The sequence below is a fragment of the Phaenicophaeus curvirostris genome, chromosome Z (genome assembly GCF_032191515.1).
Source record: "Phaenicophaeus curvirostris isolate KB17595 chromosome Z, BPBGC_Pcur_1.0, whole genome shotgun sequence".
Taxonomy (NCBI): Eukaryota; Metazoa; Chordata; class Aves; order Cuculiformes; family Cuculidae; genus Phaenicophaeus; species Phaenicophaeus curvirostris.
Genome location: NC_091431.1, coordinates 53,802,059 through 53,829,343, shown reverse-complemented (window position 1 = coordinate 53,829,343; position 27,285 = coordinate 53,802,059). Strand labels below are relative to the sequence as shown.

General features: G+C 36.7%; 1 protein-coding gene across 6 annotated transcripts in view; it reads right to left on the bottom strand.

Annotated features, from left to right (window-relative positions):
• ADAMTS6 (ADAM metallopeptidase with thrombospondin type 1 motif 6) overlaps positions 1-27,285 on the bottom strand; it is a 143,307-nt gene that overhangs the window by 103,812 nt on the left and 12,210 nt on the right. For 5 of the 6 annotated variants that reach the window (XM_069879852.1, XM_069879856.1, XM_069879853.1 and 2 more), the window contains 4 exons: positions 23,759-23,927; positions 19,681-19,898; positions 19,050-19,133; positions 18,419-18,564 (listed from right to left, as the gene is read on the bottom strand). In XM_069879852.1, the coding sequence (XP_069735953.1) occupies positions 18,419-18,564; positions 19,050-19,133; positions 19,681-19,898; positions 23,759-23,927 (617 nt within the window). The remainder of the gene's footprint in view (positions 1-18,418; positions 18,565-19,049; positions 19,134-19,680; positions 19,899-23,758; positions 23,928-27,285) is intronic. The other variant, XM_069879855.1, reaches the window with a different exon arrangement.

Here is a 27,285-nt window from a genome sequence, read left to right as displayed (position 1 = left end):
CACAGAAATCAGAGAAAGGTTAGGGCTGGACAGGACCTCTGGAGATCACCCAGCCCAACCCCCCTGGCTAAGCAGATTTACCCACAACAACAGGTTGCACAGGAATGCATCAAGATGGGTTTTGATCATTTCTAGATAAGGAAACTCCACAGCCCTTCCAGGCAGCTTGTTCCAGTGTTCCATCACCCTCAGTGTAAAGAGTTTTTCGATGTATTAAGGTGGAATTTCCTGCATTCCAGTTTGTACCCACTGCCCCTTGACCTGTCACTGAAAAGAGTCTGGCCTCATGATCTTGACACCTGCCCTTTAGATATTTATAAGCAATGCAGCCTCACTAGGGCAAAGTAGATGGTGAAAAGAACCTCCCGCACCCTGCTGGCCACACTTTTCTTAATGCATCCCAGGACACCACTGACCTTCTGTGAAAGGAGGGCACATTGCTGGCTCATGGTTAACTTGCTGCCCACCAGGACTCCAAGGTCCTTCTCTGCAGAGCTGCTTCCCAGCAGGTCAACACCTAGCCTGTACTGGTGCATGGGGTTATTCCTCCTGAGGTGCAGAATTCTGCACTTGCCTGTGTTGAACTTCATATGTTCCTTTCCATCTAACTCTCCAGCTTATCCAGCTCTCACTGAACGGCAGCACAGCCTTCTGGTGTATCAGTTTTGTGTCATCAACAAACTTGCTCTGTCCCCTCACTCAGGTCACTGATGAATATGTTGAACTAGACGGGGCCTGGTTTTATTTTAAGCCATAAGAAGATGTCTCAATTGCTTAGGAGAGACATCTGTTCTTCTAGAGAAAAAGGAAAAAAAACCAAAACTTGAGAAACAGAACCTAAAACTCCAGAGAAAAATGGGTCTTCCGCCATCCAGTCTGGGGAACTACAGAAGCTGTGATCAGTAGTGCATTAAAAGAGCCAAGGATACAATGATTCTGCTTTCAATGTCACCACAGAAAGAAATTATATTCTGGGAGGATCTGCTCCTCAGTGCTCACAATCCTATCACAGATCATCGATTACCAGCCCTCAAAGGAACTGATAACTGATGGCTTTTATGGAACCAGCTATGGATTGCTTGTTGAGAATGTATTGCAGGCATCGGGACCTAAGTACCAGAAAACATCAAAGGAACACATCTCAGCTGTAAATCGCATTCTGTTTGGAAGGCTGAAGAGGATCTATCTTTTCATTTTACCAAATCCCAAGGAACGGAAAAACTCACTTTCACTCTTAAAGAGTAAAACAAAATCCAAGAGTAATATAGCAGAAGATGTCAGTTCAGCTTAAGCTAGTTTTCTTTTCTGCTTTGAGGAAGCTCTCACTGAGTACTATAAAAAGCTTAAAATGGATTTCCCTGTTTTTTCTGTCTTCTCCAAAAAAAAGAAAATAATACTTCAGGTGTGTCCAATAATGCCAATTCAAATCTGTATCATAATGCTGAATGAGTTGCATTACAAGAATGGCAGATTTCAAACCCTAGTTCTTATTCCATCTGTAACTAGCTAAGTTCTCTTTACCGTGGAAACTACAGAAAACGTATGAAGATTGCATGGATATTGATTTTCAGTGACCCCACTGCACAAAACCAGAAAAAAACAAAGTACTCTAATCTGCCACATAAAAGGCTAATAGAAAAAGAACAGAAAAAGAAAGAGCTCAGCATCTCTGGAATAAGTAGTAAGAATGATGAAAGAGATAGCGACACCTTATTTCCTTTGCTGTTGAGGGTTCAAGGGACATACATCTAGAGCATTCCATGGACAAAGGTACGGACAGACAAAATTGTAAGAGTGTAACTTTATATGACCTAACCATATGGGTAGTAAAATTCAATTTTCAAATCAGTTTCAGTAACATACATGTGAAGAGCATGTATTTAAAATTAAGACTGTATTTTACAGTTTAAGTGGTTTACTGGTGACTTGTATTTAAGTTTGTAGCAGCAGAATCCGACCTTTAAGCAGCTAAGAATCCATGGGAAGAGATCCTGTTTAAACACTCTGAGCACAGAGCATCAGAACAACTGCAGGCCTCAAAGCTTCACATAAAATTTACTGGAAGGTAACCAGTTGATAAGTTTTAGGGGTAATTTTCATCTTAGTATGAAACCAACTCTACTGAAGTCATAAGACTTAGTTATGGGAGTAGATTTGGCAATCAGGCCCTGTTAGGTACAAGCTGGGGAGTGGCAGGTGGAGAAATGTTTGTATCGGGGTGTTACAACTATTTTAGCACTAGCACACTCAGCAGTTCAGAAAAAAAAATGTTATCCGGCATCCCTAATAACCATAATCGAGATGAGCAAGAATGTAACAACTAAAGAGAAATTTTCTCAGAACATGACAAGTGATATTGTAGTTCTAATGATCACAGGCAGTCAGGGTCAAGTCTATACTTTATTTTAAAATGAGAATGTTAAATACAGATGATCTAGTCACCTTGGTGACTCAGAGGGAAGAGTGCCATCTACCGAGTCAGTAACTTACTATAATTAAAACTAACAAATCACATATTTGTCATGAAACGGAAAAGGAAGTGATAGTTAAAGAGTTTTATGCCTCCTATTGAAAAACTAAAGACTTTTTTATTTTTAAATATTACTACAATTTGCATAATAGTGTTTCTATACAAGCAAGCTAGTGTTTTAGCCAAATTAATACTTAGATCTAAAATATTATGAAAGGCTTCCGATGTCTCCATTTCTAAGAAACTAACAGCTTTACTTTCCAAAGGGAAGATACCACTTCCTGAATACTCATCTCTTTAAAATTCCTCATAATTGGACACAGTAACATGAAGATGCTCAAAATTATGCATCAAATTATACCTGGAAAAGTAGGCCTGTATTTCATTTTTTTTTCCTTTTTAAAAGATTCTGAAATATGGATTTAACTATGTTGGAGGATAAAACATTAGGAAAGAGAACCAATAAGAGAAGACACTTTTAATTTATTTGACCTTTGGGTTAACAAACTTGTTGATAAACAACCTGCAACATATGATAGCATACCTTTGCAGAAAATTTGACTGCTTCTAAAATATGTACAGTGGTCAAGGTATCTAATCCTTTAAAGTTCTGTGTCTCATTCTTTGCCAAATACAGAAGAACGTTATCTATCTATAGATTCCAAATGGCTTAACTTAAGCTGCAGAACACAAGCTAGTTCTAGATGTTTGTGAACCAATTCCTGCTATACTCTCTATACGTTTGCACAGTGCACACCTGAAATCTAGCCATTGAAAACTACTAGAAATGGGGCACAACCTGCATGGCTAGTATCTCTGAAGAGCATGGGTTTATCTTAAATTTTGTTTTAACTTCACTCTCCGAAATTAGCTCCTCTTTAAAAAAATACTTGTTAATACACAAGTGCTATTTCAGAAAAGAGATTAATTAAAAATCATCCTGCCCTACAAGCTCTAAGGAAGAGCGTGTATTCCACTGTGATGTCTGTAAAGGCAACTTTTATAAAGAACAAACTGATACTATGGCTCCTATTCTGAAACATTTAAGAGTGTATATACAGAAAATGTGATTTTGTCACTAAGTGCCCCAAGATGCTAGACCACACTAAACTCAAGCCTTTACTTCTACACAATACTCAGCAGTGAACAAACAACGTAGGGGGAAAAAAACAGTCATAATTCTGCAAGCTTCTAGGCATTAAAAAAAAAAAAATAGCTCTTCCATATGGACAGTCCCTCCTTGTAGATAGGTTGCCTTCCCCAAAAAACTCACATTACTGTAATTACAGGATCTGAGCAATCAGCTGGATACAGAGCTTACATATTAGTACCCATGACATGCCATAAGTGCTTACCAAAATCTTCTGTCTGATTTGACTGTTTCAACTACTGCGTGTTTGACAGAATCAACCTTACTTTCTTATTTGCCAATACTGCTTCTGAGAATAAGAAACTCTTAAAATAAAAAAAAACCTTCTACACCAGCAATTTAAAGCAGAAATTTTTTGAAAGTGCTCAGCCCTAAATAGCTTTCAAGTTCAATGGAGGTAGAAACATTGAAAAAAATTGCAAAACAGCATGGTAAAAAATCCTTCCCTTTTTAAAGCTTGGCTAGGAAATTTTCACATATTTACTGCAAATATAGCACAGTAAAACAATAGCAGACTGACTTATTGGGTTCCCTGCAGAACTTAAAAGCTGTGCAAAGACTATTACTTGCACTCTGTTCCCTTTGCAGTCCTTCAGCTCTCATTACATTTTTCAGCCAAACAGCTCAACCTCACTTGTATTTTACTGAGTGGGAAAACACATTCAAACACAGACGACAGCACTTTTATGATCTTTTATTTTTTAAAAAAGAAATAGTGTAAAAAAAAATCACCTTTGTTTCCAAAGATTTCATCTGTGGAAGGAAAAAAATCAGAAACATTTGACCTTGTTTCTAAAGTTTCCTCAAAAAAAGCTGTATTTAAAAACACGAAGCAATCATGAGCTGGCAGTCTTGGATTTGACCTCACCACATGCAACAGGAAATTACTTGGTAACTATTTGGGAAAAATAGATGCATGGAGTAACAGACTTTCAAGATTTTGGTTTGAGAGCAGCTATAAAACTGTGTCTCATATATTGTTCAGAGAGTCTATACTACTGAAAAAGTCTCCCCAGCTTGGTTTCAGCAGATAAAACTGACATAATTCCTACAAACAATACATACTGTGACAGTTTAGAAGCAAAATGACAACTGAAAGAAAGCAAGAAATGTTGGTGGATAGCATAAATGAAGTTACTTACCAACAGATTAAGTTCTTCAAGATATATCATCCAAATGCACATTTTCATAAAAATCATACAACCAGTATGATTATGGATTTTCTTTTGCCATAGTATTGACAGACAACCATTCTCTCTCTTCCTGCTCTATGCTGACAAGGTAGGATTTCCCACCCCTTCATACACAAACACAGACACCCATCCCGTCATACTCACACTCACCTACACCACTTTCTCCCATCTTCAAAACCCAGGTTGTGTAGAGACTGAGGAGGCAGAAAGCAGGATGGGAAAGCCTGGTGCATCAAGATACGTTCTGGTGCACAGTAGACGCTGGACGCTGCTCCTGGGACCAAGAGTAAGACAGGCTGCCTACCCACAACCAGGGATGCATCCACCCCAAGCAATCCCAAGCAATCATCCAGTGCTTGCAATGAACGCTGATGTCTGTCTCAAAGACGTCAGGCACGGAAATACTTTTCAACAAAGATACCACAGCAGGCATGGCAGAATGAGCTCTGAAGATTAAGGCAAGAGCTTCCTTAGCAGGCCATTATCCATTTGGTAATTTTTACTAAACTGCTCCTACTTCAGAGCTTCAGCTATAAAGGCAAACAGCCATGAAGAAGTTCGGTTTTAATAAGGTTAAGTCATAAGCAAGTGAAACTCTTTACACTGATTACTGGAAGTGGTTATAACAAAATGGTTAGCAGGGTAGAAGAAGGGAAGTTTGGCCTACTGCAAGAAGAAAATGGTCTATCTCAAGAAAGAAGACAGCATGCTGTTTGTGAGCAGGGAGATCTTAGGCATACAACACTGCAGGCACATAGACTGCAAGCAAAAAGTCTAGAACTGGAGGGCCTAATGTACCTATAAATTACATAAATGTGCACAGGCAAGATTAGCTAAGCCTGTCACTTCTAAACGATATTTCTGTAAGTGAGCTGATCACAGCAGAACCAGCACTCCTATATGATAATAATTAAATTGGAAGGCTGTTTGCAAGGTTCACAGAAGCATTGAAATAATTTTACACCACATACAGTTCCTTGAGATGCTTAAAATATACCAAGCAACTCCAAGCAATCCAGTTGTCTGGGAAGAGACATGCAAGCTAGAAAAAACCCCTCATTCTCCATCTTCTAACCTAAAATCCTTTTCCTCGGGATTGAAAAAGGTCTTGAATCGATATGACTCGGAGCTTTTGGTGTTCACAGTACAAAAATCAGTATGAAACTAGAATAGCTCTGGCCCAATGAAAGAGAATTGCAAGAAACTTAAATATTTAAAAATATTGTATTAGTACAATATTCAACAGAAAAGAATGTATCCCAGACAAGTGGTTAGGAAGAAGCATTCTCTTCTCCACACAGTTCAAGCTTGCATGCTTAACAGCCAAGAAAGAAACACAAATATAGCATCTGAACCAGCAAACCATAAGTTACATAATCATTTCTACTAAAGTCAAGGTTTCAATTCCATTTTCCTTGTGATTTTGCAGAGTTGTGCCAGCCTTTAGCGTATAAGACAATCTTGGCATTTGCTGTTACGTCTTTATAATGCACTTCCCTCCAAAAATTACACTAAACTGCCACCTCACATATGCAAGTATCTTTCATATTGTGATATCAGACACAAAATACTATTTTGTTTCATTATACCATTTTCCTTAATTTATATCTAGTTTTTAACCTAGCATCTTATGAAACTACACACTGACACAACACTAAAAGACAACCTCAAACCTATTATTGAAGTGTCCTGTCTCTAGAACACACACTCATAAATTCAATCATATGCTTGCCATCTACAAGCACCAAATAAATTTACAACACAAAATTTGTGTACTTATATCGGAGAGAGTTAATACAATGAGGACCGCACATCATCTTAGTACCTATGAAAAGGTTTTCCCTCTGAGCCCCTGAACAGACTTCAGAGATAGCACACTTTCTGACATCCCATCAACAGACATGAACATTTCCAAAGGTGAAGATAATGGTCTAGCAACAGAAAGTTTTAAATGCCTTAATTTAAATACCCTTATGATGACAGAAAGAATTTTGAATGGGAAAAAATCCTCAACAGCCTAGCTTAAGTCCCCATCTCCAGTATCTTCCGCAAGATTACAGAGTAGCATGGGAACTAAACTCTCAGCCAGAGGGCCCTGTACTTCAGCTTTGTTAGCTTGAAGTAAGATATCTTTGGAATTAATTCAAGTACTGTTACGCATCTATTGTTATAGAATTAAAAAAATGTAGAAGTATTTCTAAAGTATGTATTTACTTTACACTGCTTTGGGTCTGTGATTCCAAACAATTGCTTAAGAACAGAGCATCTATTTCTATAGATGAGGTGATTTTCGAAACAGGATACTAAAACACATCTGCATCGCTGGTCCCATGAAACAGTGCTCCAGACCACCTCACAGAAAATACCTCCATACAGCTGCACCAGACACTTGGGGAACAAGTGATTCAAAATCTGTGTGGAGGAAGAATCTCTAACATGCAGCAGGAGAGCAGAGGATGCACCTGAACCATAATGATGATGGAAAAGCTTATACCACACATCACTCGCCACATGTAAGTAGATCAGTAACAGTGTCCTTTACCAGAAAGCAAAGCTTAAAGTTATATCACTCAAGTAGCAAAAAAAATTTTGCAGGCTTAAAGATGATACCATTAATATTCTTATTTTCCTTTCTAGTTCTACAGAAGTCATATTACTTGAACTAAAGTCACAACATCAGCACGGCAGGAAAAAAAAGCAAGCAAAGAAGAAAATACTTCTAAGGTTTATGACAATGTAAAAGAAGCCCTAAGTACTATAGCCTTAAACAGTGACACTGGTGTTTCAGGCAGAGGAATCCACAGGGTTTTGTTTGTTTGCTTTAAAGTGTGGGAAGAAAAAGAGGTTCTGAGTGTTGTGCTAGTAAACTCAAGACCTGAAAACTGACTACATAGAACCACTTACAGAGAAGCTAGATACATAGGAGTAAGAGGCAACGGAAGATAAAATTATAAAGGTCTTCTGGATGAGGCAATGATGAGAATCATCTTTTACAGCCAAAGAAGCCCCACTGTGTAACGTGTCTGATAGCTAACAGCTAAATGTTTTTATATTAGGTTTGGGGTTTTCTACTGGTCAGAACAACTGTCACTTTTCCATTACACATAAAGACACTTTCCATTACACATAAAGACACATAATATATCATTTATTAAAATAAAACTGCTACATGTAACAGATAGTGATTCTGCTGCAAGTAAAAAATTTAGATTTGTATTTTTTACTTTACCCACATCATTTAGTTCTGTCAGAATTTCAACAGCTTTTTAAGCTACAACTGCAGATGTGAACTACAACATATTTATTTACTTGGGACAGTTCTGTAATATCCTCTGCTCCTGCCTATTAACACCTGCTCTTTGACTGGAAAATTTCCAGACATTTACTTTCACATGTCACTTCTTTGGCATCAGTTCACTAATAAAGCAAGAAAGCAAGCAAAAAATATTAACCTGTAAGTAGTGCTAATCACTGCACTAAGTACTTGCAGCACACTAAATATACTTAAAATTAGTTAGGAAGTGATTTATCTCCATGCATAATAGGTGTTTATAAAAGCAGTGAATTTAATATAGAAATTGGAACAACTTCAGTGTAATTACCACCCCTAATTTAAAAAAGATTAAGATATTCATGCACCTAACTTCATTAATCCACATTTTAAAGCTGCAAAATATTTCCAAAAGTTATTAAGTAGCATGGAACAAACAGCATTCACTTTAAGTTTTACGTGACTATTTGCATAATTAAAATAAACAACCTATGAACTCAAACTGAAAACTTAACCAGATCCCACTAAATAACAGATATGCTGCTGTTGACAAAAAAAATCACACCCTTTGTTAGGACAGATTGGTATGAACTACCAGAAACCAAAGAGTACTGAATATTAAATAGATATGATACTGCGACTACAAGAATTTACAACCTGTGTCCTAATTAAATGCACATTTTTAATGCATTCTTATACATGCAATCTGATAATAAGTAGCTATAAAACTGCACTAAGTAGTCCAGACTGATGTTTAAAATATGAATAAAAAATGAGAATGTAATATATATATTCATGTGCAGCGAGAGACAGAATGTATGCAACAGACTGCAGACAAAAACAAAAACTGGTGAAAAACAAGTGTAGAAATTGGCCTAATATGATTTCTGGATTGTTAAGAATGAGAAGCACTGCTACTCACTTGCACATATATTATTCTGCCAGTAATTGTAAGTTGTGAAAATAATAACAGCCCTAAGATTTTACTTAAATAAGGTGGGAGTGCAGTGGAAGGAAAGAATGCTAAGATTCTACTCAGACTACTAAGAAAAATTAAAAGTGAGAGATTTTTAAACAAGTCTATGTTCTGTATTAAAAAAGAAGGCAAAATATGACATTTCGAACTGCTAGAAAGTCCTTCCTCAGATATCTGGCCAAGCAGTAACTGAGTATTCTAACAGATCTCCCAAACCATTACTACCAAACATTTCCTGGAAAAACTATTATTGAATAGTTTTATGACCCTTTGTGCAACTCAGAAGGTAAATGCCTGGAGGAAAAAAAAATGGGGAAAAATAGAGCATACTGAAGTGTTCATCATTGATTTTTTTTTTCTTCTGTAGTAAGTGTAGTGTGTAAAAGGAAAAGTTTTGTTTGTAAACTACAGCAGGCATTAATATATCATAACTATCAACAGCAGCTGTAGTTTGATATTTTATGGATTTATCCCAATGCAAAATATGGATTTATCTCTTATGCAAAGCACCATTAATTACAGAAGTCTAAATTCACTGTTTCATTTAGAGAGAGACTTTAACTGAGGGAAGTAAGGAATTGCACTACCCACATTGTGTACCGGTAGACATTCTTAAGTTGTGCAGTTCAAAAAATCATTAGGTGTGTAACAAGTTCCACTGAGAGTGAGCACATATTAAGAGATGTTTGTGGGAGTAGACTTAAAATTTCTGTCTTCAATTGAGACAGGAGAGCATTATCTGTCTTTTTACTCAGTATCAAATATTACAATCAACCTACGAAAACACACTGAAAAAGGAAAACAGCTTTCAGACTTTAAGTCACCAGTCAGAGCATCAAAGTCTGAGCTTTACTCCATGACACCGGTCACTCTTCTGGATTTGGTATTAAATAAAACCATTTTGTTCATCTGGAATGGATTAGGCAGACTCTGCCTTATACCTTTTCCACCCTTTCACCCTCACAGACTCAAATTTTATAAACTAAATCAGAATACATGTCTTCTAACTAACCAACTGTAAATGGAGGATCAACTAATGGCATCAGAAATTAAAAATAACAGCCTTTTTATTGATTTGAAAACATTCCGCTTACACAGTGTGCTTGTTAATTAGCTGCGAATCACCTGCTGGTTGACATTTGCCATGCAATAAGCAGTTTTACAGGCTCACATGTTAGCTACTTCATTGTTCCATATAAGTTCTCTCAAATCTCATAGAGTCTATTTGATTTCCTTCAGCTACAAAATCTAGGAATAAATTTTAAAGATACAAATTACACTGTCTTTCTTCCTCCAAAACCAAGAAAAAATCACAGCCAGCAGTGGAAACCTGAACACTTCAGGCATTGTTCTGTTAATAGGGGGTGGGAGAATGAAAAAAAAAATCCGATAGTTAAGTGTATAACTGTCACATAAAAGGCAATTATGTAACATGCCAACTGATTTTATTAATTTTCAACTATTTCATCTGTTATTGTAGTGCCCTTGTCACCTAATTCGATTTTCTACTACCATTTCACACTCTACGTCCTCAAAAGCTCACAAAAAGACATACCGAAAATTGATGAGGGAGAATTCCCCACTTGAGTCTTTGTATATATTTTTCCCCTCCCACTGAAAGTGAAGGGTTTGCAATCTTGGCTCTATATTGGTATGTATCTAAAGCAAATCATCTACATGCAGAGACTATTGCCATAGTGGCTCACAGCTTACACTTGTGGCTTACAGTGTTACACTGCACCTCTCAGACCCAACCTCTCTTTTGTCTGTTTTAGGGTAGTCATTCCAAAGAATATCCCTTAAGATAGCAAAGATACACAAAATACACATAAATAAGATATAAGAACAGTGGTACCGATGCTGTACCTAGCAAAATATTGATTCTGTCATTGGTCAGCTGCAGGGAGCGTAAGGAGCATATAATGTATAGAAACCATGGTACAAATACTCCTATCATTCAAAGTACGATGCAGACAACATCAAATTCCTTACTTTCCTCAGTCTGCTGTAGCAGAGTCCTAGTACACTCAAAGTTCGAGGGTTTTTTTGAAATACATGATTTTGAATACGTAGAGAAGATTTTTTTCACTTACACTCCTTTAATTCCCTGAAAACAAAGTAGCATGGGGAATTTAGTGTTATTGTTTGAAAAGTGGACTCTTCAAGTTATAAATATCTGCAGAGGCAGACAGTAAGGGCAATATAATCATCTTAGCTTTTCAACCCTTTCTCCCAGAAAAGTAATCTTATACATGTAGTCTAGGGGACACTATATCAATGGACAATCTTCTGATTTATGCACAAGAATCAATTAAAGAAAACCAGCCTCCTGTCACAGGCTTAATTTCACTGCAAGGAACTCCACTAGAACAAGCTGAAAAGCTCCATAAAAAATAAGGGCGAAAACCACTCAACAGGAACTAACAGCCAAGGAAATACAAAGCAAGCACCTATAACGACTGACATCAGAATTACAGCAGAACCCTACTTATTGACAGAGAAGAAATCACAGAATGAGGATTGAAGACAGGGCTGCATGGGAACAGAAGTGTTTGGGATGTCCAGATTTACTGGACAAGGCTAGGAAATAGTCCTGACAGAGCAATATGAGAGTGCCTTGTATAGAAATCTTTGCAACAAGAAACCCAGAAAAAAGTGGAAAAGTGCCTCAGAAAAAAAAAAACAAAAACCCAGCCTATCAATCTTGGTCCTGCAGGAGGAAAGGAATGTATAGAGGCCTGTCTGGCCCTACCTCACTACCAAATGCCTTAACTAGTACAAAACCTGATTGGGAAATGTAACTTGTTATTAGAGAATAGAATTAATTTACTAACATGTACAACTGACACGCAAAAGGACAACTGTGTCCACAAAATGTACCTCCATTTAGGATTGCTGTCAGAATGAAGCAACCATCACTGGGCTGCCTAAAGCCTCTTAATGCTACAAAAAAAAACTAAAGGCATGATTGTGGTCAGCTCTACACAGGTATGCAAACTGAAACAAGAAACTTTTTGACTCTCTTGAGTATCTACAGCAAAGCCAGAAACATTGAAGTTCTTAAGATTAGGAACCACAAGACTTACATGAGTTTAGGATTGCTGCCATATACATATACCTTCTGCCCTGTTAGAAAAACCTAGGAGCTGTGGCCTGCACAGGGAATGCATACCTCACAGACAAATGAAAGCAAGAGTATACCTTGCCCATGAGGTCACATAAATGAGGGGATGACTAACTGAAGCATTGTGAGGCTAATCTTGTACATACACAAAAAAACATAAACCAGTTCTGTAAAATTGCTTCCTTGAAAGATTTGAAACATCCACCAATTGTGTAATAATGCTAATGTCTCCCATATGGGCTTCGGCAGTGTTGCTAGAGACATGCTGCATACTAATCCCAGGGTTAATGCTAACAGCAGCCATACCACAGCCACACTGCTTAGCAATGCTTTTACTGAATTACAGTGGTACCTGACTGAAATACAAGAGTGTGCATTAAGAGAGCTCATTCACCATCTCACAGAAATTAACACATACAAGCCCATTTAAAAAGCAGAGAAAGACAAAAAATTATATTATCTGTGGTACTGAACATTTTACTGACATCAGTCTAACCTACAAACCAAGGTCTATTTGGCTTAATCAGTAAAACATCTTATGCCCGGGATTTTTTACTCAAGCAAATAATAATTTGTCCAACAGAGCACACCAGCTCAGTAGTGCTGTGGAATAAAGCTTTGCTAAAGTAGTAAGCCACTCATAAAACTAACTGAAGTAGACACCAATCCAAGTAAAACATTTCTGCACTTCAAAAAATCTGTAAGTCATTAATATCAAAGAATCTGTATCTACAAAAGTGCATCTTAAACACAGTATCAGTGAGTGAAAAAGAAAAAAAAGGATGCATGTAAACAGTCTCAAAACTAAACGTTTATGGGTTTCTGCATGAAATCATTTCAGTCCCTATAAAAGCACTGTAGCTGCATCAAAGAGATTTTAGTGCTTTTGTTAAGCATAGTGGACCTGGTTTTCTTTTTAGAAAACACAAAACAAACTCTTGGTATGTGATGTTACCAAAAGGAGATAACATTTCATGCAACAGACCTCTAAGAAGTACTATCTCTTTAAGTAAGCAAGGTTTCAAATGTTTCTTTGTTTTAAAATATGTTATCTCAACAACCAAGTTCTGTGCCTTCAGAGATACATATCTCAACTTCTCCCTGAAACTTCACTCTCTACCGGGGCTGTCTGGCATGCGTTTTACTTTATCTACTAGCACACCAGGAGGCAAATCAATAGCTCCAGATCTTCCCTTCCAGCAGGAGAAGTCTCAGTTGCTGTGAAGTTTGGAATCAGTCACACATGCCATTTGGAAGAACAACTATTTAGTACCAGGACAAATAAAACTAACCATCTTGAGCTATATAGAAACGTGGTACTAGAGAACACTTAGGGTGTACAAGAAAAAAATAAAAACATTTTTGAAATTTCATTATCTTCTCCTCCACCCCTGCTACAAAGTGTAGCCTAGAGTGCAATCCTCTGGCCCTTATTCTGTGCAGGTGCACAGGATAAGGGATAGTTTTGTTCATAATGTATATGCTTCGAAGTTAACCAAGGTATTGCTGAGGAATTCCATAACTCCTACTTGATCTCTAAGATCAAGATGAGGAAGCAACTGAATGAAATGGAAGGGATCCCAAGTTAAGTGTTCTTCAAAAATCACAGAATGGTCTGGGTTGGAAGGAAGCTCTGGAGATGATCTAGTCCAATCCCCTTACTAAAGCAGGTTCACCTAGACCAGGTTGCATAGGAATATGTCAAAGTGGGGTCCGATTATGTCCAGAGAAGGAGATTCCACAACCTCTCTGGACAGACTGTTCCAGTGCTCCTTTACTCTCATAGCAAAGACGCTTTTCCAATTTTAAGGTGAAACTTGCCATGTTCTAGTTCATGCCCATTGCCCCTTGACCTTTTCGGTCACTGAAAAGTATCTGGCCCCATCTTCTTGACACCTGCCCTTTACGTATTCATAAGCATTGATAAGATCCCCTCTCAGTCTTCTTTTCTCCAGGCTAAACAGAACAAGCTAACTCAGGCTCCTCTCATGAAAGAGATGGAGATATTCCTACCCACTAACCATCTTTGTTGCCCTCCACTGGACTCTCTCCAGTAGTTCCTTGTCTTTCTTGAACTAGGGAGCCCAGAACTGGATGCAGTACTCCAGACAGGTCCTCCTAGGGCAGAGTAGAGGGGGAAGAGAACCTCCCTCAACTCGCTGGCCACACTCAATAAGTAAAATATCAAACCAAGTAACAGCATCATAGTATACATTGTGACCTTTTAAGTTTTGTGGTTTTAAGGTAAACTATGGAGACAATACTACTTAGGTTTCAAACTGCAAAAAAGATACTACTACACTGGGGATGGGATGCACAAGGGAGAATATAGAGAGAATCATAAAACTTAAGAGTCTTAAAACAACTAATGTGAGAGCCCAAGATTATGCTAAGACACGAGATTATCACATCCATGATGCAGGAATACTGGAACAAAATGCAAAGACTACTTTTTTCTACCAAGGGACTTCAGATAAGTGAATCATATTAGTTTTTCTCCTACTTTTATCAATTTGTCACATGAAAGAATTTTAAGGATTCACTAGGTTTATTTGAAGTCAAAGTCACTTTATGTAAGAAAGAAGACACTGCCTTAACACATTATTATTCAGTACTAGTATTTCACTTTCAACTGCCCCCAACAATTCAATTTGGACAACAACAGGACAAAATATTACAAACTTAAAAATAGTCTCCAACATTAAAAAATTAGGTAGAATTTCAAAGGGTGAGCACTCTACAAACAAAGAAAACCAGGTCTCACTCTTTTAGAACATAAATTTAGTCACAGTCTTATCTTGAATTAACATAAAGCACTTTAAGACTCAGAAAATAACAACAGTAAATTCTGTCAATGAATAAAAGAAGGCAAAAGTACAGTAACACACACAAAAGTATTATCAGTGCTCAGTATATCTGCTATTCTTGTTTTACAGTCACCCAATATCATAAAACTCTCTATATATGTCCTCTTTATAAGGCCTATTACCTAACCTTAGGTTCCCTTATACACAAAGGTATTTAATTCTCACCAATTTCAGGGATGCTGAGAAGTTCCCATGTGAAACTAAAGGAAGATGCTTCTGCTTACAACAGCATCAGAAAATGTTCCTGCTCGTTACCATTTTTACACTTACAGCATAAATTCTGGCAGCATTAAAGACGCTAATCCGGTCCCAATACTCTCCATAGTCAGTTAAGAATGCACATACATTTTATTGCCGTACTTGTGCAAGTAATACCATATTTCTATCAGCATGATTTCTCTCACCTGATTGGAAACCAGACTCTTTCCTGGACCAGTCTCTTGCCTGCCGCCTTTTTTATCCAAAATAGCACTACAGCAGCTACCAGAAAGAAAATTAACTCTACCCCAGCTGAAACCAGGACATGGATTTACATGTTGGTACAAACTAATTAATCTTCACTCACTCCAACTTAAAAAAAGAAAAAATCTATTCTTTGTACATGCTGATACATTTCATTAGAGCCAGGATGGACAGCAGTTTCCATAGAAGCCTGAATGATACATTCAAATTGATTATTATAATTTTTGTGTTTACTTTTAGAAGTTACAACTGTTGTCGTAAGTAAATGAATACAAGCATTCTATCATGAAGCATAAATAACAGCCATATGAACAAGAGCCAGCAGTGTGCCCAGGTGGCCAAGAAGGCCAATGGCATCTTGGCTTGGATCAGAAACAGTGTGACCAGCAGGTCCAGGAAAGTTATTCTCCCTCTGTACTCGGCACTGGTGAGACCGCTCCTTGAATCCTGTGTTCACTTCTGGGCCCCTCACCACAAGAAGGATGTTGAGGCTCTGGAGTGAGGCCAGAGAAGAGCAACAAAGCTGGTGAAGGGGCTGGAGGACAAGGAGCAGCTGAGAGAGCTGGGGTTGCTTAGCCTGGAGAAGAGGAGGCTGAGGGGAGACCTTATTGCTCTCTATAACTACCTAAAAGGAGGTTGTGGAGAGGAGGGATCTGGCCTCTTCTCCCAAGTGACAGGGGACAGGACAAGAAGGAATGGCCTCAAGCTCCACGAGGGGAGGTTCAGTCTGGACATCAGAAAACAAATTTTCACCGAAAGGGTCATTGGGCACTGGCAGAGCCTGCCCAGGGAGGTGATTGAGTCACCATACCTGGAGGTGTTTAAACGATGGGTGGATGAGATGCTGAGGGGAATGGTCTAGTGGTTGATAGGAATGGTTGGACTCAATGATCCTAGAGGTCTCTTCCAACCTAGTGATTCTGTGATTCTGTGACAACTGAAGCTAAAAGGTCAGCAATACTTTATAACAGTAGGTATTACTAGCCTGAAGATACTACACTGAGGCACTCTGTTGATTCAAAATATAGGTATATAGTTAAAAAAGGAAACTACTTATGAAAATAACTTTCAACTTTATTTCTAACTCTTACATACGTTTTAAGAGACAGCATACACAAGTCCTAAAGAAACTCTGCAGCATACTAATAATATTAGCAACACCTCATAATGAAGAATATTTACAAATTCTTGATGAAAAAACCTTAATATACAATGCGTATTGCTCACAGCCTCTGAAAAGTTGCTCCTTTTGCAGTTAAAGGCCTGCAAGTTAGCACTGACTTAAGCCTTCAACTGGAACACAGAACTGTTCATAATTGTGCCAGGAACATTCTACCAGAACAGATAAACCAGTAAATACAGAATATACAGTAATAAAAAGTATTAAAGCACAACAGTGAACGAAAATAAACAACTGCGCTTTGCAGTGTCAGAATAACACTAACAAAATGTCAAGTTATTCGCCTGTTAACAGTAAAAATATAGTGTTGCCAACACAGCTTATACATATATTCTGGGGGGGCTTCAACTGACATAACCATACCACCTACAAATCACAATTTCTCACCCACTGCCTAAATTATATCAGTAGAAACTTGATGTGTAGCACAGCTGTAAAGACATATTTAATTTCACATGTGAGCAGTCCTGGAGAAGGAACTATTTGTATGCAAAAAATTGAGCACAAACAAAGGCCTTTGTGAAAAATTAAGATCTTGGAATGTAACTGTATTTTACTTCGTATTTCATTCATTTATTTTTATTAGAGACTTTAATATTATTTTTAAAACTTCTTGGACTATAACACCTCTCTAAATCACTCTGGCATTTAATCACTCTAAATATTACTATGTAGTATTAATGTCTACATGTAACAATTATATTTGAAATATGAATGCAAAAATACATGCAAGTGATTCATTAGCTTTTCTTTCCTCTAAAAAAAAAAAATTGTTCCTCATACAAAACTAAACCAATTAAAACCACCCATCCCTAAAAGAAAATCCAGGCATTTTTACATGAAATTCCAGAAAAGATGCATTATTTTCATCACTATTTAAGAATTTTCTGCAGAAAACACCAAGATTCCACAAGCAAGTCACATACAAAGCAGTACAGAATTTGTCCTGAAAAGCAGAAACTATAATAGAAAGACCCTCATTACTGCTGCTGCACCTGCTGTTATTTAAACATAATAGGGAAGAACAGTGTCCTTAAAAAACAGGGAAAATTATCTCCTCATCAAGTACAATTGCCTACTCACAACCGCGAAAGACAAACAGGAATACGTTTATCAGGACTGCAAGACTACAGTGCAAGCTTTGTTGAATTTATCACAGTAATGGTGAAAAAAAAGCAAACAAATGGGCACATAGGCAGCTTTGAATCTACCTATTATAACTGTCAGTTCTCATCTCAACAAAGCACAACAAATCAAAACAGCTACAAAGCAGATTCTCACACTGCCTGAATCTGCAAGAACCTGTTTTTTCAGCAGAAATACTATTGCAGTAGTTGAGGTTCTGGCTTGAAATTCTTATTGAAAAGATTATATATGGTTAACAAAATATTTTCCACACTGCTTTGTTCTCTATAATCTTATGAATTCTTTTCAATTATAGATGTATAAAATGTTCAATAGGATCCGTCTGTTCTACTGGAACAATTTGCATTGGCAATTATGAAATGACAACAACAGCAGAAGCAAGTAAATTGCAGATCTTAGTTTTCCAAATTCGTAATCTATAGTTTATTAGTGTGATATATTTAAGACAAGCCATCTATTAAGCTTCCTCCTCTAAAGATTACCTACAGAATATATTACAACTACCCTACAAATATACGGTAAGAACAAGAAAGCTACAGAAATAAAATAAAATAAACACAATACTTATAATGACCATACCTAGTAATAAGAACCGCATTATCATGGTGGGCAATCCCATTTTCTGGAATGGTGTTTCCATCACTTTGGTGGGAGAGAATGGATTTCTGCCACTTACAGAAGCTATCGAGGGACTTGTCTGCATGGTGGTTTATCTCCAAGTTTGGCTGCAATACAACATGCATACCAGAAATGTTCCAAACAAATTACTAAGGTCAGTTGTTAAGCCTTTTGAAAACTAAAATGGGACTATAATTAGAAGCAGTGGTTTCTAGGAATAAACTCTTCTTGCCAACTTTTATCTCTGTAAAATCTGACCCCAATTCAGCTGTGAACAGGCATTTTTTTCTGCTCCAACTTTACTAATGATTATGTCAATACAAAAAAATCAGTATATCATAATACAGATCTAAAATTAAAAACTGACAATCCCGAAATCGTATTAATATTCACCTGAAGAACAGATGTCTTTGAGATGATACATGACAAATATTCCTTTGAAACATTTCATCTTGATTAAAGTAGTGAAAGATTACAAGATAGGTTTTGCAGTTAGATGCAGCATGTTCAAGCAATAATAAAGTGAACTATATATTACACATTAACATAACTTGTATTTTAGGGATACAAGGCATAGTGCAACAGCCCTTACCTGATCTTCAGTGAGGACAATTAAACGTGTCACTATAATATTCACAACGTTTCCTAGACTGGAATCACGATAAAGTTTGGCAACCTGACCTCCAGAAAATAAGAAAAGGCACAAAGTCAGACAAGAAACACTACTTGTTTCCTAAACGGTTAAAAATTAACCTGTTCTCTTGCTTAGTGTAATTTCACAATATTAATTATTATTAGCACCTGAATCAGAGTTATTTTTTTGGACCAATAAAATGACCATTCCATAAGACAAACTTCTTATGTCACATTTTTCAATCAGAACTGTTTACACCTTATTAATACATAATTTACACACATAATTCATCAAGCACAAGGAGCATTTAGACTGTTGACTTAAACAGAACAAAACTATAATGTAAATGTAGCAATATAAATTTAAAAATAAAGACAAATGACTTAAAAGCGATCACGGTGTAACCCTTGACAGAAACAGTACTGCATTTTTCCCACAATGCTAACATTTGCCGTATTTCAACTACTAATTCCTGCAAGTTGATATGTATCTTAAGGCATTATTCATGCCAATAAATAAATACTTCACAATTGCTTTATCATTTCAGTACATGCGTATTGATACGAACACAGAGAGGGATGAAACTTACAATATTCATTACACTCAAAATGTAGTGTTCAATGTCTTTGCGACCATGGTATCCCACCATCATTTTGTCTGCTACTACCAGCGTTTCCACAAACCGTTCAAGGCTTACTGATCTCTTCTGTCGACTGTGACTACTTAACGTGTCATTGACTGGAAGCGAAGTTGGAAAAGTAGATGCATCATTCATCCACCAACGTTTATTGCTTCTTGTGAAGTCTTCTACGAACCAAAATAGTTAAATATTTCAGAGGAGTCACTAGCAAAACTTGTTCAAATGCAGCTGGTTTACATGGAGATTACAATCTTCAAGCTTCTAAAAAGAAAAGTTTCTTGAGGCAAAGAAAAATTAATTTTATTACCTTTTTTTTAAAATACCTTATATAATGGAAAACAAACTTTTGAGTTCTAGTATTCTCAGCTCTCCTTAACTTGGCTTAAGAAAATAAAACATCAGTCTTTTGTTAAAGGATCTGATTCTGCACACCGATGTTAACACTAAGGACTAGCTATAATAAAACACAAGCACATTTCAGAATTGAAAAGATAAGAACATGACAGCTATAATAATCAGAAAAAAAACATAACGGAAACCAAAAAATCAAAATTAAGGTAAAAAGTATGAAAATAAACTAGGGAAATAAAATGCTGACAAGGCACCAAAAAGGCTTTTCCCTCCTGTGAAACTCTATAATTATCAGGCAATTATGCTTACAGGGCAAATATTTTTCAGGCCAAATAAATTAATTTTCTCTTTGGAAAGCTATCAGATTGTTTTATCTACCTCATGAATTAACTGTAATGAGAAGTCTAAAATAGTTTTACATGGGATAATCACTATAGTCATTTTTAAAACATTTTAATTCAAATATGTTGATTCTCGTACTTGTTTCACATAAATATGTAGAAAAAAATATTTCTTGCATGCAAGAGACTGACTATTAAAAATCCAAAGAGCTATAATTATCAGCAAAACAAACACAACAAACTTACTTTTAATTTGAATTCCTGTCCTCAGGACAAAACTGAACTTGCTCTTCCCTGCAAAACTGGCATTTTTGTATGTATTGAAGACCCCTTTTCCAAAGGCCCACACAGATCTGAACCTTAAGTTTATCGAAGTATTTTATTAGTCTGGTTTTACCTAAAAGTGATTTAAAAATATCTAAGGTAGTCTTGCTAGTTACAGATGAGCCTAAGAATCCTAACAGTTAAGATACATTTGTAATTGTCTGAACAGGACTACTCCAGCAACCAACTTACGAGATGCTTGCCTACCTCTACTAGAACAGGTTCAGCTGAGTTGCAATAGGACCAGTACCTTCCATGAAAATACAATGCTTTATGCAATTCAACTAAGCACGCTGTTTTCAAAAAGCACCACAAAGAATGTACGTTCAGGTCAAAACCAAGAATACAAAGCTTCAGCATTCCCACTGTTGCAGTGTTTTGTCATTTTTCAGGCCACAGTGTTAGCTTTAAAAGGTATTTTAGAAAAGTCGAAACATGAAAATAAACCTCGTAGCTGAAAAAATGCCAGTAACAAAATTGTCCTCATTCTGCAATGGGTGAAAAACATTCTAAAAATGGTAGCAAGCATTAAGGCCTGTTCAGGATTCTATAATGTATACTAAGCTTTTTCCTGTTTTCTCTGTTGTCCAAAATCAAAAGTTGTTCTAATTGTTTGAAGATTTTTGCCTTGCTTAAGCAGTGATTTAGGAATGTCTGCAATTTTTTCTGACAGATTCTGTACTGATTTCTTTTAAAATCTGCTCTTCATTTTCAAATAACAAATGGTGATGTCTGAGGGTTTCTAATGCTCTTAAGAGCACTGGAAGTACTTCAGAAATATAATATTGTTTCCACATTCATTCATAATTTTTCAGTCAAAGACGCAAATCTATTCTAAACATTTGAAAACTGATGAGCTCATGCAGAAATCTTTCGGAAAAAAATCTGGACTCATCTTGATAGTCTCCGTCAAACAAAGGTCTCAGAAGACTTCACAAAACCAAACATTTCTCCTTTTCTTATCAGATGAGAAGCTTAGGCTTCAGCTGGTCTCAAAGAAAAGGGAAACCTGGAAACAATCCCAAGTACTTAGCCCCATACTTCAGAATCTATCAATGCTTATGCTGTTTTACTTTCAAAATAATGATGACTGAACTTTCTTTAAAAAAGCTAAAGCATGTAAATAACAGTTTGCGATATACTTAACAAAAATAGATCTGTGGGAAGTTATGTTATTTTTCCATCATATTCTTACATTAAAAAAAAAATAAACTTCATTAACATCAAACATAAGTACCAGGAATTTAAGAAGGCAAAAATGGAAAGGGGAAAAAAAAAACCACCACAAAAAGCACTGTAACTAACCCCCAAGTAATGATTACAAAAGCAGGGGATTAGGTTTTAAACTGTAACTAAAAAGAAATCCAAATGCGTGTAGACATGGAGTTCATAACTACGCTATCTAATACATTAGATGGGAGTGAAGGTGATGAAAGAACACAGGGAAAGATCTCAAAACACTATAAAAAGGAACCTCTACAATATGCAACTATGAGGACATTTTGAAATGAAGCATTATGTGCTGCTTTCTTCTTACTATTTTAACATGATCATGTAATGTATATACAATGATTTCTTTATTTTAGAATACATTGACTATAAAGCCTGGCAGGAGTAGAACTACTACTAAGGCATCCCTAAGTAATCTGCCACTTTTTAGCTTTCAAATGTCAACTTTTGCTGTTTCTTAACACTATCCAAACACAGCATTCTGCAGGATAACCCAGTGGCCTCAGAATCCCTTGAAGAAATTGAAATTTGACAGTGGTCAGCTTCTTACTAAGACCTTAACGATTTCAGCTATATTTAACAAAACATATTTAATTTGGCAATAATACATACATGAAATAGTAATTTAACTTTTTTCAAAAAAAAAAAAATCCTATGCCTAACTGCTTAAAATCTAATTTAGGTTATGAAAACCTATCCCACATTCTTCTGTAAATCTCTCTGCCTCCCCAATTCCACTTTTTTATTAGCCGCTGTACCTCTACTATCTACTACAAAGTAGTCCATCACTTGCTCATCCCAACCAATTCTGATCATCCTTTCACCAAATCCTCCATCCCACTTTGTACCAATTATTGTCATTTTTCTTAGTTAGGTCAGAAATAACATTCCCTTTGTCTCTATCAATGCTTCAAAATCCAGACTGCTCCCCAATACAGAATAGGTAAACAATAAATTTAGCTCTTGATCACAATACCAGAAACTCGCGAGACCACGAATAGTGGCACAGCTACACAAGCAGATTCCTCCCAGCACGATGTGCCGGCAAAACTGTTGTGAAACTAAAGCTATTATCAGTCTACAGACAAAACAAGTGAAAAATTGCCAAAAGGCTGCTACAAGTTTGTTACAACTGCATCTTAAAACACAAAACTGCACTGCTCAAAACTTTCAAAACCAGTCAAACACCCTAAAGATTACTGTAAACCTGGCTTTAGTCCTAGGGTCTGAAAGCTGTGAAACTAAAAATTATTTTATCTTACTTTACATATATTCTGGGCATGCTTTGGATGCTGTGTCACTTTGGGATAAAGCTGCAACATTTCTCAGAAAAAGAGTTTAAAAGGGTTTGGTACCCATGAGGAGAACATGAAAACAGCAATCCATCTGGAAAAGACTTCACATCTTCGGAGGAGAGTAAATTTTTGCAGAAATTTTCATGGAGTGAAAACAGCATACAGAAAAACAGGAAATGCAGAATCTCAGATGAATAAGCATTAACAAAGTACATTTTAGCACACTGAGGAAATCCGTGCACATTACTAGCACTGTACACAGCACAGGCATAACACAAGACAGCGTCTCAGTTTTTGAAAGACACTATACTCTTGATCCGAACCTGAAAAAAAACAGAACAAAACCTACTTTTCAGCAGGGCACATTGTATCACCCTAGAGGAGGATTCCCACCACTACATTCTCCACTGTCTTACATGTTAACCAAACAAGACTTTAAAATACATCTTAAGTCATAATTTCTTAAAATTAATGACACTAATTTACCTGAGACTCCACAGTGACTGTTATCATAGAAATGTTGCTGGTGCATGGTAGATTTTTTGTATATAACATGAGGATGACCATTCTCATAATTTAAGTTACTAGAATCTTCTGTTATATTCCTTAAAGGCTCGATAAAATACTCTTCATCTTCTGTAGCAATGACTCCATGCTTTAAGAAGAAAATAAGAAAATTAAAAACTTGAAAAATACACTTCAAAACTCCTATTAAAAAGCTTAAGTTCAAAACACCATTTAACTATGATCTGCCTCTGATGAAATCCACAATGATGAGCCAACACAGAACACAATGCATAAGCCAGCTCTCCTCCACTGATTTTAGTGGGAGCACGATAAGCACCTGTAGACAACACAATAAGAAAAGAATAGAAACATCACTGATCTATTTCCAGAGTTCTTTCCCATCATTTTTGGTGGATGCGGTAAGAAAGCACGAAATATTCTCAGTATATGACTAACAATCTGTTCAGAAAGATGTTCAAGAACCGTATGATTCACATTCATTAAAAGTGACATCAAGCCAAAATGGCCTTGCTCAAATGGCGAGACCTATATCCCTCTACCATGGTAGATGCTTAGATCTATATACTGCACTGGAGAAAAACAGCATGAAAGAATAATTTTAGAACATATATTCAGCGAAACCAGTCAGTATTTTACAAACAAATACTTAATTCCAAGACTGATATAGTTATCAAAATCAAATTATAAATATTCATTTAGGATACACTATCTACAAAGCATTTATTCCTTAAAAGGTCTTGCCACAAATCTGGCAAATCGAGTCATCACAGACTGTGCTCTGGACCTCCTTCTGAAAAACAAACGAACATTTTTTTCCTCACACTGCAATGTGGAATAGTAGATATTCTATTACTATTCTATTCTATTACTTTCACATTTCTTCCAAACAGGAAGTGGTTTATTGAAGAAAGTGGAGATTTCAGGCCAACTACGCAATTGCCTGAACCTTCAGCAATTAAAAATAAACTTTAGCAAAAAATCCAGTTTGGGAATTCTTTCAGATACAGAAATACTGAAGAATAAGACCTGGCAGACTCTTACATCTATATTTGCAAAATAAAGAATTCTGGTATCTGTATCTAGAAAATTCTGAACATATCAACAGACTTCACCAGGAGAAAGAGCTACTCATCAGGTAGGACACTGGAAGCAGGAACTTCTGCATTCCCATACTGATTTGATTAATCACAAATTTCTACCATATCTTTGATCTGAAAAGCAAGTACTATGCCTCAGCCTTTTTTTTGAAGAGGCTATTTTTTTTTCCTCCCATGAGACCTTTATGATCAGCTGTACGACCACTTGCTCCATCTCTGCTCTAAATATCCTGAAACTGTTTCTAAGATCAGTGCTTGCCACTGTACACTTGCTCAAAGCTCTCATTCTGCTGCTGTTTTGTTCATCAAACGCCCGCTGCTCTTCACTCCTGGAATAACCGGATTTCAGTAACAACGTAAAGCTTACAAAATTAAAAAAAAAATTCTTTGTAGCACATCGAAAACAACAGCATTATCCAAATATAACCCTATTGTAAATTTTGAAAATATATGTATGAACACACCACACCTTTCAATTAAACATTCCTTACATATCCACTATAATAGTAAGTGTCCCTTTTTAGCAGCATTTCTCATTACAAACTCAACTGTTTACTCCAGAAAGTAACATCAGGGTTTATATTCACTTGGAAGATGCTGGTATCAAATTCCTTTCACAATGCCGTCTTGTTACTTGGAGTCCATGATTTTACTAGCGAATAAATCATTTACCAGCACAGTTCTGCTTAAATAATATTGCAAATATAAGCTGAAGTGTAACTGGGCTTGCCAGATGTGCAGAAAGAACCTTGACAGTCTGGACTGCATCCAGTCTGAATATCAGACTTCCAGGTTCAAGCAAATCCTGAGCCATTATAAGCTCCAGTATTATGTTCCCACAGGAAGAAAGCCCTGCAGCATGGTTCTAGCCAACACCATCAGGCTGTCCACTTCATGCCAAGCCCGAGGTGACAGAGGTACCATCCAGCCTTGCGACTGTCTCTGCAACAGAGTGGGTCTTAATCTAAATTTGATTACTCCACAGCACACATTCTTCATGTCTATACTCAAGGCCAGCCAGGTTAGCCAAGCATGAATGAGACATTTATATCAAATGCTGAAACTTACAGTTGTAAGCAGTAAGATGGGTGTGAGTAAATCCAGATGGCAAAACCCATGCTTGACTGCAGTACTAATTCTCTGTACAAGCAGTGTTTTTGCAATAGCAAATATGCAAAAATTAAGGATATCTGCAAACTATGATCAAAGATCCCTCAGCTACCAGGAGTGAAAAAGACTAATAGCGTATCACTAATTTTTCTTATGCCTAGTTGACATCTGATCTCATTTGCCCAAGCAGTATGGTGGTTTAAGAACCTCATTTAGATGAGGAACTGCAAATACATTTTAATTTACACCTACCACCAGGTAGTCAAAACATGTATGTGGTCAGCTGCCCTGGAAACACACCTGCCCTGCATATTCTCTTTACATAAGTCCGGCATACATGCACTGTTTTACACCTAACACGCTAATTTTGCTTGCAAACAATATTAAGATGATGGAATTAGTCTTGTTGAATTGCAATGAATGAATTTTAGGAAGCACTCTGAATTCTGTACATAAAAAGTGTCTATGTCGGTGACAACCACTATTTATTCTGAGTTCAGAAAATTCATATAACTAGAGACATTTCTGTTGTATAAGCATTCAGCAATGTCTAATTAATAAATACTGATTATGATGCTGTTATACCCAAACCAATATTCTAAACCCCGTTTGTGGCTTATAATCTACTATTTGAGCAAAACACAATTTCTTTTGAAAGAGGAAATTGAAATAATGCCCTTCCAAAGCATTAACTTTTTTATTTAGTTTTGCTACTGTACTTGAACAGTTTGTAAATTAAACTTTGGCTCCAAAGCATACGATATCATTAAGACTCAAGAATGACCAGCAAAAGGTTCTGACAAAATACCATGCACTTAAAAAACAAGCTGAATGCCCCAAGTAACTTACTACAAGCAACATTCCCAAGATTATTATCTAAAACAGATTGTTTGAGGTCCTGTGTTATCCAATCCCACTACAGGCTGCCAACTCCTGCTAACATATATAAGGTCTGGATCCAGCAGTTTGACATGCTCAGACAAATTTGCAAATCCACATGGAATTCCCATGAATTTCTGAAAGGCATCTTTTTCTGCCAGAATGTCCAGCTGGGGCCTTAGCCTCCTTCAGACAGAGAACGTCCAACAGTTGCAGAAGCAAACTGAATTATGGAGGACAAGTAACTCTGTGTCTATTCCACACAGTACTGCTGTTTTACAATTTCTCCATGCCTTTAACCATTTTATCCAGTTTTAATACAAGGTAGTAATAGTGGAAAATTCTGAAAATGTGTCAGTCTTGTTCAGTACATCTACAGCTGGCTACATATTTCATTGT